Source organism: Melanotaenia boesemani, chromosome 21 (assembly GCF_017639745.1).
Source record: "Melanotaenia boesemani isolate fMelBoe1 chromosome 21, fMelBoe1.pri, whole genome shotgun sequence".
NCBI classification, from domain to species: domain Eukaryota; kingdom Metazoa; phylum Chordata; class Actinopteri; order Atheriniformes; family Melanotaeniidae; genus Melanotaenia; species Melanotaenia boesemani.
Genome location: NC_055702.1, coordinates 3891648 through 3904737, shown reverse-complemented (window position 1 = coordinate 3904737; position 13090 = coordinate 3891648). Strand labels below are relative to the sequence as shown.

Here is a 13090-nt window from a genome sequence, read left to right as displayed (position 1 = left end):
CTGTTTGTTGATCCGTGAGAAAGACAGACCCTTCAGCCTCCTCTGCACAGTAAATACATTTTCAGGCTAGAAACCTGAGTAGCATTTAGTTGCAGAGGAAGTATTTAATAAGTTGAGTTCTCTAATGAGTTTCAGGTTGGGAATAAGGGATTTTTTCAGAAGAAAGGTACAAAGGAGGGGTGGTGTTAATCAATTTGTAATCTGCCATTATGAATGCAGGTGTATGAGCAGAAGGTGTGAAGAAAGGAAGTGTTATTTTTTCATATGCAGCAGTTATACTGTCAGAGTAATCAGACATTTAAAGGATTCATCCAGATGTTCATTGTTTAGTTGACTGTACATTTGATTTATTGATTTGAAAGCAAGGACAAAGCCCTTTTAGTAACTGTGCACAATAACCCTGCATGAACGTACCTGCATGCTTTCACACCCACAACACACACTCCTGCACATACACATCCACGACACACTGAGAAATGCAGACGCTCGCCTACCTGTGGGACACCATGTGATGCTGAAGGGAGGTGTTAATCTTTACTTTTGCAGTGACATGTGGGCCGGCTCATTCCAGCAGGTGTCTGCTCAGAGAGGTCCTCAGCCCAGGAACACACGTCCTGCAGCCGTTACAGCTTTTACCTGTGCAAGGTAGGAAATGATGTCAAGGATCTGATGTTTCTGATGCAGTTTTACAAATCTGAATGTGCAGTTTTAGACTTTAGACTTCAATGTCACATAGATGACCTCAGAGATGAGGGGTAAATGTTCAGATGCTATTCAGGGAAGTGAAAATTACAACTTTAAGAGGCAAAGATAAAAATAATTAAACTAATATATGTTTATATATATATATATATATATATATATATATATATATATGAACATAAATCTATACACTGGGTTTGAAGGTGTCGAGCTGAGGTGAAAAAATCTGATGCGACATGTAAGTAAAAGAACTGGTAATCTGAGCCATGGTAACACAATGTCTTCATGGTTAAACAAAACAACACAAGATGTGGTCACGCTGATAAGTTCCGCTTGTAACCATGTTTCACTGTGAAATCTGATCTTATCTTGGGGAAGGGTTAGCTTTGGTTAATGTTACATGCATTTTAACTTGTTTTTCTTTTATAAAATAAAAAAAAGAAAAAAGGTGTGGGAGCAGCATCACTGCCGACACAACAGGACTGCCTTGCTTCATTAATGTGTCTCTGCTGATCTTTTCGAGCATGAAGGAGTGAAGATCGTGAGCTCACTGACTGTCCTGAAGTAGTCCTGAAAAAAAGATATGAAGTGAAACTAATGGCTATAATAGGTGCAGTTATGGGAAAAGTAAGTTTACCCTCTTCTGATTGGAAGGTTTCACATTTCAGGACATAAAAACAATAACATCAGGTCCTTAACAAGCCTCTGAGCATTGTCAGTCTGACCATGAGCTGAACTTGCTGGGATGTCCACACCTGAGAAGATCAGGAGTCTTTCCTCCCTGTCATCTTGTTATACACCTGAATAATGTAGCAACAAAATGAAAACTGTTTTTATATAGAGGTGCTTACAATGATGATAATCAGTTAATTGAGTACAGTTGGTCAGCAGCACCTGCTTTACCTGCTCAATTCCTCTAGAAGAAGACAAGGTTTTATTTTTTTTTTTTGTTTTTGCAAAATAACTCAGTATTTTGGCCAAGTTTTCATTAGATGGATAAAAACTCTAATGTCTCATGTGTTGCTAATCTTTGGTTGAGTTTATCTCATTTTGAAACCTGGTAAGGACAAAAAGATTCTTTATTTTTACCTTCTGATATCTAAACCTGCCTATAGAGCGAGTTTGATTCAGTGATCTGTAATAAAAATAAAATGAAAACATTTGAGCTGAATCCCATTTCTACACCTTAGCCCGTCCTCCTTTCGATTCTCTTTTGGATGAAGGGAAGATCTAAGGATGAGGGCCACACAACCCTCCAAAACAAGACAGCCCAGTACCGCACTTCAAATGACGGGCTACAAAAAATTCCCCAAAATATAACCAATACATGAGCAAAGATGGCAACAGAAGGATGGCAGGACACCCATAAATGTATCAATAAGAATGTAAAAATTATTTTAAAATTGTGTTATATCTTGTGGCCATTTAGTTACAGCCCATTCAACATAGTGCTGTTGTCAAACTAATCCCTACCGCTAATCAATAACATTCATTAATGTTAGCTCGTTTGCTAATGTTGCTAACATTCATCAGCACAGCCCTCCGAGTGTGTATTGTAACATTATAACCAGGGATGCACCAGTATAAAAACTTTAGCCAATATTGACATCCAATATTAATATTGTTGTAGGATAACTGATATTAACAGATATCAATATTTAAAAAAAAAAAAAAGTTTAAGATGACAAATTCTGTACAAAATGAAAGTTAACTTTAGCACTTAACTCCTGTCTTATCCCAGTAATATCAGCAGCTGTATCTGTATCAGGAGTTAACATCTCCTGATCAATGCTGATATATTATTATTACCTAATGGTAACATAATGTCGCCGTTAGCTTTTCAAACACAAAAATATGCCCACCGCCCAGGCAACTGACACAATACACTGTATATGGTTTGTTGTTTATCAGATACTTGTCACTTCGCCTGATGTAGCAACAAGCGATGACTTCTGACGACGTATAACAGTAAAGTAGGACTAACTCATTTCATGTGAATGTTTCCTGCCCCCTTACCATTTAATTTTAAGGGACAATGAGTAAGGAGAAGCGGGGGGTAAGGAAAGGGATAAAAAAGAGAAATAAGATTGAGCCTTCTAAGAGTTTAAAGTAAGCATCCGTGAAAGTGATGTTAAACTTTTTCTGACAAAGTTCAAGTTTATTTGTAAAGCACATTTACTGCTGAACCATAAAACACCTACACAGTAAAACAAAATCAGTAAATAACAAATGACATGGGACAAGAATAAAAAGCAAAATCCAGCAAACGTCAAGCTCAGCTATGTTCGAAACAGTGCAAAGAAGTGGGTCAAGTGGGACAAAGCAAAACAAAAGCAAACATGGTTCAACATGGTTTTGGTTCACTTGCCTTTTAAAGCTCGGATAAACCATTAACTCTCAGAAGAAAATACCAAAACATAATAAAGTCAAAACATAGTGTCCCAGCCTTTAAACTGCATTTAAAAACTCGTGCTGCTGAACACAAGGTACAGATCAATAAACAGATCTGACACTTTCCCAGAAAATCCTCACAAGTGGCACAATCTCAGCAGAGCATTTCATTTGACATGCGAGCGGAAGGTGAAATGAGCTGTTTAGGTTGAAATATTCTGCAGCGTGGAGGTTTTGAAGGTTATCAGAGGTGGCAGTCACCTCCGGGCGGAGCTGAGACCAGCCACCTGTGTACTTGGTTCTGTTCCACTGAACAACTTATGGGTGGCACAGTGTCATTTGCAGTAAGTGAGCATGTAATGGGGTTGTAAGTGCCCCAAGCAGGACAGGAAACAAGCCAAAGTGTCCAAGTTCTTTCAAGTTCATTCTTTAATTCCTATTGTCAGCTATGGATGACAGAGCTTTGGTTTAAATTCAGAAAACAAAAGAAGATGGAGGAAATGTTTTTGAGAAAAACAATATTGCAGACCTCAGAAATATAAAGTGCCACAGCTTGGAGTGCAGTGGAAACTTTATACCAAAGGTCAGGAAGTGTTTTGGTTGCAAGCGCTTGTTCTGTGTGGTGTTTTGTACACAGAGCCGCTTGTTTGAGGTCTTGAGCTCCATAAATAAGACAAAGTGGATGTGAAGAAAACAGCTCAACCTAGTGGGTCACCACCACACAGGGAGCTGCACTGCAGTACACATGCAAAAAAAGAAAACTTTCCATTGTCCATGGATGCTCTGGAGACTGTGGAGGATCAGAGAGTTCTCATGTGTTGCAGTGGTGTACGGTATACTGAAGCAGACTGCATGTGGTGGAAATTCCTCCTCATGATCTTGAACAGATTAAAACACATTCAGTTCTGATTAAAGTCTCCTCACGGTCCTGTGCTTCACATGTATATACAGTTATGTTGAAATGTCAGTTTAATAGTGGGTTCATTTAGTGACCACATAAAATGACATGGAAGTGTTTTTATTTAACTTTTCGCTGTATTATGATATTTGAGTGGCTCATTCTGAAAATTCCTCATGAAATCTCTGCTGTGCAAGAATGCAAATTTACAGCCTTCATAGCTTGTCTGGTTAATCCTGCAACAATACACAGATTAACCACACCTGATTTACAGGAATGCAGCAATAACTTTACTAACAAGTTGGTTCTGTATAGGTCTGCAAGATTTAAGGAAAACATCCAATATAAGGTCCTGTTGTTGCTATGACAACATGAATTGCGAAACATAGAATGACTGCAGAGGAAGAGGTTGAAGGCTGAGCTCAAGCAAAAGAACAAAGGTTTATTTAACAAAAGAGTATTGTAGATGAAGGCAAAGTATAAAAATACAGGTAACCGGAGTGGGGTCAAGACCACAGGGAGACCTGTTATAAGGGGCTGGTGAGGAGTGACTGGAGAAACCGGGTTTTATGCTGCTGAGTTTGATGGGTTGAAGAGGGACAAGTGTGCAATAATCCCGTTAAGCGCAGCTGCAGGTTTAGAGGGAGAAAAAATTGAACAAAACCAGGAAGCGCAGGGAAAGCTAGAGAGACAGGACATGAAAGAAGTCACTTTAACCAATCAGAGGGGTTAAAAAAAAAAGTACCAATGCACCGAAATGTTCCAGAAAATGTATTTGAAATTGGGCTGATACCACTTGTTGCTACGGTGTTTGGACCTGATTCAGCTGTTGTAATCCTTCAGCTTCATACAATAATGTTTTAGTTTCTGTAACTTTTCCTGAATGTGTTTCTGTTGTGCTCTACGTTCAGCTCTGCCAGCTTGTCGGCTTTTCTTCCAGACACTCAAGCTACCAGCTCAAAGTCCCGTTAAATGTTGTCCTCGATAGATATGCTCAAAAGAGCCTGAACCTTGTCATCCATCCACTTCTCATAGCTTCATCAGCTTTCAAACAATCAAAGACAACTGACAGGAGGCAGCCATGATAAACACATGTATCCATGAAGCAGGTACTGAAAAAGTCTTCTTAAAGATGCGTTATGTACATTCCAACCTTTAAAAGCATCCTGAGGCTGAGAAACCACACTTCCTCTTGGACACCGTGTGACCTTGCAGCCGAGTTTTGCTTTATGCACCACGTCACACGCTAGGAAGCAAATAGAACACACCGGTTTTGAACATACATCATGGCTTATTCAGCAAAGAAATGCGAGAAGACATTATCAGAGGAAAAGAGAGAAAGCAAGTGATAAGACAAGAGTCAAAATGAGACTGTCTTTTACTGGCTGGAGAGATCTCACAGTAAAGGTAGGATGCAAGATGGATGCTGGATTAGCCATTGATAGGAGGGAAGTCTGCAAAAGTTCTGTAGTGTGTCTTTAACAAGATCAGAGTGGCTATTATGTTGGTTATTTGTGCCGTAACCATGTGAACAAATGAGTTCATGCTGCACATTGCGATGCGAACCACAAAGATGATGGTGCATGATGCAATGTTGCAAATGAGGGTTATCCTGAGCACACATAAATGGGACAAGTGGATAATAAAGAAAGGGTCCCCTTTTAAAGTAATCCTACATAAGTAAAACGTGAAAACCCCTCTTCTCTGGCTTGTTTTGGTGGCATACTGACATTTATTCTGCACATTCCTGGAGCCGTCATTGTCCATCATTCCAAATTCCAAATTCCGCATGCTAAGAAACCACGCTTCACAACTTCCAGCCTGTAATGCAGACATGAAAACGGGTCAGGGGTGCAAAAGGTGAGAAGATACAACCCCTCCAGAGGTACAGGCCAGTGTGAATGTATAATAAAGTATCAAACACATCTAACAGATGAAATGACAGCTCTTTTCCTTTCACTCTGACATTGCCTTCTACTTTGAAAACACATTTGCATGAAATTAATTTTTTTTTCTTTTTTTCCCCCAGAATTTCTCAAACACCCAAACAACAAATTTCCATTTCAGTTCTCACCTTGGTGGAAGAGCAACTAATTTTCTAATAACTAATTTAGTTGGTTTTTCAGTAGGATGCTGCACTTACAAGGAGATTAAGGGAAGCTTATAGGAAGTTATTTTCTCTGACCTCATGGAGTGAGCTCCATATTCTGGCAGCAGGGATGTTCGTTGTGGCCAGGAGAAAGTGAAGTTTGTGACTGGAGCTCAGTTTACTCAGTCACTTAGCAATGATTTAAACCCATTTGTTTTGGGCGTAGAGGATGCTCTCAGTGGTTTGGCTGTGATTGATCCTTCCTCTGCCCATGATCACACCATGACACTATTCCAGTTTCCATGCTTGGTTTTCCTTTCTATCTTAGACTGGTGCAGGCCTGTTGTACTTTCTGTATAAGCTCTTCCTGACAGGTAAGTATTCCCAAATTGCCATCTTAAATATAGATGTCAAGACAATTAGAATAATAAAAACAATATAATATAATATAATATAATATAATATAATATAATATAATATAATATAATATAATATAATATATTATAATATAATTGCACTCTTAACTGTTTTCTCTATCTGGATGATAGCTAACTGTTAGAAAAAAGGCAGGGCCAGTTGGGTGAATCACACAAATTATTTATAAAGAAAATTAATCACATAATTTGTCTAATTTCCATTTAAAGCACATTAATTTTTCCAAATATAAATATAAATATTTGTTTGACTATAAAAGCCTATTGAGTTACTAATTCCCTCTGAATGTGGAATCACGTGCACTCAAGCACTGGTAGTCTAGCCAATAAAGTGTAATACATTAACCTTAAAGTGTCAATCGACAGTGGTCTGTTAGATGTGGATTCCTGATTAAAGTCTAAACAAAACAACAAAACTGGATTTCTGTGCCAGGTTAGCTGATATGTGATGTGGGTCAGAGATCAGACAGTAACTGCTCGTCCCGTCTGCAGAGTCGTCTGTCTGCTTCAGCTGCCATGACCTGCATTACTCTAATGACTGTCGCTCAGGCCAATTTTTGGGTCGGTTAAACCAGTGGTTCCCAACCTGGGGTCCTGGACCCCCCAACCTGGGGTCCCCCAAAGAGCACAGGGGGTTCCAGAGGCTTTGAACATTCAGAGCCATTGTGATTAATGTTCACATATTGTCTCTATTTGTTTTAAGAAAGAAAAAGCAAGGCTATATGTTTTTAATTTAACTTTGGCTTTATGGAAGGGCGGGACTCAGCCAGAAGACATTATTTGTGGCGAAAATCTCACTTTTGAAAGCATAAAGCATAGTTTTAGCATGGGGTGGGGCAGGGGGTCCACGGCTTTTTAGTGTTTGCATGAGGGTGTCCCAGAGGAAAAGTGGTTGGGAACCACTGAGCTAAACCATAAAACAACAAGCTGCTCTGCTGTAAAACAGAAAATACTGGTTCTCCTATCATCCTATAAGGGACCGATTTCCACTTTTATTGGAAGTGAATACAATCAGTTAAAGACTGAAGCCAAGATAACTGTTCCTACCAAGATTTATCTGTTTATATATTTAATTTCTTTATTAACAGAGAATAGTGACACATGCTCTCCCTGAATCCAAGATGACATATACAGATGTTTTTACATAGAGCAACTAGAAGCCAACAAACGTAAATATACCACTTCCAATAACAAAACCAAGGAAAACATGATTGTATTTTCTTGAAAATGAAACACGACTATGAAGAAATGACTTTGTGGATTACTCTAATATTACATTGCAGATTATCTATTAGTTAAATATAATTAGCTAAATAGCTAAATGTTGCAGATGTGGTTACCAGTCAAAAGCTATTACACCCATCCTGGGATCCCACAGTGCACAGATCTATACTGTCTAGCCACTGACCCATTTCTTTTCTTTTTTCTTACACATTCCCCTTACACATTCCCATGGCACAGTTGCACATGATCATTATAGTTGATCAAAGTCAAATTAAGACTTTTAAAATAAATTGACACCCCTCATAGATGATGATGTCTTTATAAAAGCAGCTTGTGTTTTTCAGCTTATTGTCCATGGTTAAAACCAGTGACCCTTTCATTCCCGGCCCAGTAGCAGCAGTTACAATGATATAGTCATGTTTCATGGAAAAGGAAAGTCTCAGGGTATTTTATTCTGAAAGAAAGAAAAAAAAAGTTTCTACCAGTTTCTATCTTACTTCTGGTTATGCTCATTACAAACTTGGAGGATCCAGCCAAATAGTTTTTTTTTCCCCCAGGAAGGTTGATTATATTATTTAAATTAGTCAAAATAATCTAAAGGTGTGTTTACAGCAAAAAGAAAATGCTGTCATTCAAACCCTGATTGCACCAAACAGGCAAACAAGACCCCCTGAACAGGTGGGTGTTTCACCACTTTAAATCTTGTGTAGTTTAATTGAAAAATAAACACAAAAATGAATTAAAGGCATCTAAACTCTTTGTTTAAAGCTGACCCACATCTTCTAAATATTAGTGCTGTGTTGCTTGTTATAGTCCATTACCGATGTTTGGACCACATCTCCTTGTTGCATATTTCCTTTAAGTCTTATCTTCGTAACAAAAAAAAGGCCACGTTTTCTAAGCTGACCAATCGGAGTGCGGCTTTATCCACAAGTGTATTAGGAATCTGCTGGTTCAGAATAAGAAATGAGCATTTAAGATAAAAAACTTCTGATGCAAAGATGCAAAAGTACCGTAGCCATGATTTGAGATGAACTCTCTAAATCAGTAAACTCCAACTCTGCTTCTCAAGGCCCACTATCCTGCAGGTATTAGATGTTTAGAGTCAGGTGTGTTGAAGCAGGGAAACATCAAAAGTCTGGGCCTTGAGGACCGGAGTTGGGGATCCCTGGTCTAAATCATGTGTCAAACTGGAGTTTGACACATGAGGGCCACTATCTTGTAGGTCCTTGTGAAGAAGTTGACAAGAAGTTGTTGGATCCATTTAATTGGAATCAGGTGTGTTGGAGCAGGGAAACAACAAAAACCTGCAGGATAGTGGCCCTTGAGGACCAGAGTTTGACACCTGCTCTACATGCTGCATACAGGAGGTTTCCCTGTCCCCACTGCAGGACCAGAGGATAAGTCTGCACTTAGGAACTGTTCTTACTGTAACAACAGTATATTCCACTTTTGTAGTCTGTTCCTGGCTGATGGGATGGTAAAACTAAATGCCCTTTTTCCAAGCTCAGTGTGTACACAAGTGACTGTCAAATTATAAAAATCACAACAGTACAAAATATAATGGCTTCGAGTACTTTGAAGATATTTTCCCGACTATGAAGGAGCATTTCCAGGAAGAGCTTTGTAAACCAAAGTCAGCCAGTCTGCTTCCCTGCGTACAACCGAAGATGGCCGCCAGTTTTAGCTACAGACCGTAGTGGCGAGTTAGGAAATTACAAGCAGTTATGAAACTCAAAGCACAGCGACACACCAAGTTTAAAGATTGCAGGTGTTTGTTTAAAGAAGCATTCACCTTCCCATAATCAGTAATGAACCTTGGAGACACATCCTGCTTTGTCTCTACCAAACATGGCGAACTCCAAGGACTTTTACTAAGCTTTGCGAAACCATGTTGCAGTAGATAATCTGTTTCCTGTTTCATCTGCTGTCTCTTATTTGGGTTACATCTGTAAGGATGCTGTTTTATTGGTCAGTTATTGTCAACATCGATGTCATGAGTTATGACATGAGTGCGGGACAGGACGTCGTTGAATAAAATGCGATATTCTTTGACCAAAGACAAGAGTTCAGATATTGTCTTTGTGAGGCTGGAATGAGTTCTGATAGTTGTGCACAGCCTACAGCAGGGGTCGGCAACTAAATGCTCTACGCATGGATTTGAGTGCATCAAACCAGTGGGAGGTGAGGATGCTCTCATACCCACTTTACTGGTGAGAGGGCTTAGTGTCCTTTATTATTCACCATGTAAGAAAGTGGGTCAGGCAGACCAAACCTGTGCTTACGGGCCGGGTTCTTCGCCAAGTGAACTCAACACAGCGCCTGTAGCAACAGTTATTTTCCTTGTTTTTTTGTCATGTCTTCCTGCTCCTGAAGCAACATTTCTTGGATGGCTCCATGCTGCTCTGTTCTGTTGCCTCCACTAATGGGGAAAACTTCGACAGAAACAGCTGTTAAGCTTTCCTGCTTCCACCTCCAAACCGAGCTTTCACTTATCCAGCAGTAGTGAAGCAAACACGAGACTGCTGGAACTAACAGAGCTGTGTGGTGTTTATTGCTAAAGCTGGTTTCACACAGCTACTTTCTCTGCTCAGACATCCCCCCTTCCCTTCCTTCCATACCACTCTGATTCCTGTGCTATGCGTCTCTGCACTGTGAATGAGAATGTCTATTTTAACACTCAGTGATCTGCTATAATCTCACAGCATGTGAGGAGGCATCATGTATGAATAAAAACAACTAAATATTCTTTTCTACTTTCTTACAGACTGAAAGATGCAGCCACGATATACATCTGTGCGTCCCATTGACGAAATCAGTGCGCGGACTGAAGAAGGATCTAATCTGAAGAAACGCCGCTACGTACGTAAAGACGGCAACTGTAACGTTGTCTTCCGCCATGTTCCTGAGGAGTGGTTGCTGTTTGTAACCGACATCTTTACCACCTTGGTGGAGATCAGGTGGAGAGTGATGTTCCTGATCTTTGCCTTGTCTTACATCCTTTCCTGGCTGTTCTTCGGTATCCTTTTCTGGGTCATAGCCATCGCTCACGGAGACGTCAGAGACCATAACAATGACCCTTGTATGTTTGAGGTGCACAGCTTCACAGCTGCTTTCCTCTTTTCGCTTGAAACTCAAACCACCATCGGCTACGGATTCAGAGGAATGTCTGAGAACTGCATGATTGCCATCATCATTGTCACCATACAAGATGTCATCAGCATCTTTATCGACACCTTCGTCATTGGGATTGCTGTTGCCAAAATGGCCTCGGCCAGAAAAAGGGCACAAACGGTGGGCTTCAGCAACTGTGCAGTCATCAACCTGCGAGATGGTTACCGGTGTCTCTGCTGGAGAGTTGGCGACTTCCGGAGAAATCACCTAGTGGAGGGGGTGGCTTGTGCTCAGATTTTCCGTTCCATGGTGCATGCTACAGGGAAAGTTGATGTGAGCTATGAAGACCTGGCAATCCAGCAGAGCAACATCGTCCTGGTAACACCTACCACCATCATCCACAGGATTGAACCCAGCAGTCCGCTGTACAAGATGAGTTTGGAAGATCTGCGAAAAGCTGACTTTGAGCTGGTGGTTTCCTTCACCTATACAGACGATTCCACAGGCATACTGCATCAGACCCGGACATCATACACTCCAGATGAGATCCTCTGGGGCCATCTGTTCCAGGAGATGATCAGGGTCAACAGGAGGCACTACATGATGGATTATAACTTGTTCAATAACACGACAAAGGTACTGTTGCCAATGGTCAGTGCTGGGGAGTATGAGAACGGGAAGCAGCTGAAGCTCTCTGCTCATCCCTCACCCCGACATTCTCCCAGGTGTTCCCCACGGCCCTTTCCACACTCTCAGTCACAAAATCCTCCTGAAAATCGACTGAAACCTCCGTCTGTGATGGTGGAACTGGTGAGTGAAAACCAACCTGAACCAACCATTTCCACATCTCAGGCAGAGAGTCAACATCAAGACACTTTGGCTCTGCAAACTGAGCTCAAAGGAGCAGAACAGAAGAAGAGCCACGAAATTTGAGATTTTACAAACATACAGCGTCAACTGTCCTCAGAGACCATTGTTCAAGAAAATCATTGAAGGCTTCCCTGCATCTCATCTACTGTAAGAATCCTGGGGGAATTGTGTTTTATAAGGTATTTAGTTACTGAACAAAAGACAGCAGTACCTAAGAATAACCATGCCATTAAAAACACTGATAGCTGTGGGTTTAAAAAAATTTCAGGCTACTTGTTTTTGGTTTTGTTGACAACTGGATAAAATATACTGTATATATATATATATATATATATATATAATTATTATTAAATTTTTAAATGTATGAAATGGAAAGGTATTCATAAGCAAATTTATGAATTACTCCTTTTAGGAATAGCATTTAAAAAATACTTTTACAAATCAGAGTATTTAAAAAGGAAACATTATTTTAATTCCGCTTTAATATTTCAATTTTAAATGTGTAATTACAGAACAGTTTGTAATCTGATTTTGAAACAATATCCTCTATAAATAAAAAAAACAGCTGTCACTACTAAACTACTAAAAAAGAACAACTTTGAGCATTTAGGTCAATATTAAACCAAAGATTATGGCTCTTCCAGCAGCTACACAACTTCCTGATACAAAAAAATTCAATGGCATCCGCTTAAGCACAGATGGCAGACATATTTCAGTCCTGTGCTGCTAGATCTCTGTGCTGCATTTGACACAGTCGACCAGAAGGTCTTACTAGACCGGCTGAAAAACTGGGTAGAACTTTGAATCCTGTTTAAAAGAACTTTTAGAGCTTTTGGAGCCAAGGAAGAAAGATTAAAAGTCAGTTTTCAGCTTCAAACAGCAAAGTTAAAAACTAACAACCAAGCCAGAAATCTGGGAGTAACCATGGACTCAGACCTGAATTTTATCAGGTATATTAAGACAGTTGTGAAATCAGCCTGTTATCACTTAAAGAACATATCGAGGATTAAAGGAATGATGACTCAGCAAAATTTAGAAAAACTGGTCCATGCATTTATCTTTAGTAGACTGGACTACTGTAATTCTGTCCCCACAGGTCTCCCTAAAAAGTCCACCAGACAGCTGTTGTTAGTCCAGAACGCTGCTGCTCGAGTCCTCTCTAAGACCAAGAAAGCAGATCATAGAACTCCAGTCCTCAGATCTTTACACTGGCTTCCTGTCTGTCTGAGAACTGACTTCAAAATCCTGCTGTTAGTTTACAAAGACCTGAATGGTTTAGGACCAGAATCCATTCAGGTTCTTCTGGTTCATTATGAACCAACCAGATCCCTCAGGTCATTAGGGTCAGGTCTACTTTCTGTTCCCAGA

At 40.0% G+C, this 13090-nt stretch overlaps 1 protein-coding gene across 1 annotated transcript; it reads left to right on the top strand.

Annotated features, from left to right (window-relative positions):
* Positions 1–573: 573 nt before the first annotated feature.
* On the top strand, positions 574–12873 carry kcnj16 (potassium inwardly rectifying channel subfamily J member 16). Its single transcript, XM_041973121.1, has 2 exons — positions 574–645; positions 10506–12873. The coding sequence occupies exon 2, from the start codon at positions 10514–10516 to the stop codon at positions 11783–11785; it is 1272 nt and encodes a 423-aa protein (XP_041829055.1). The 5' UTR covers positions 574–645; positions 10506–10513; the 3' UTR covers positions 11786–12873.
* Positions 12874–13090: the final 217 nt, after the last annotated feature.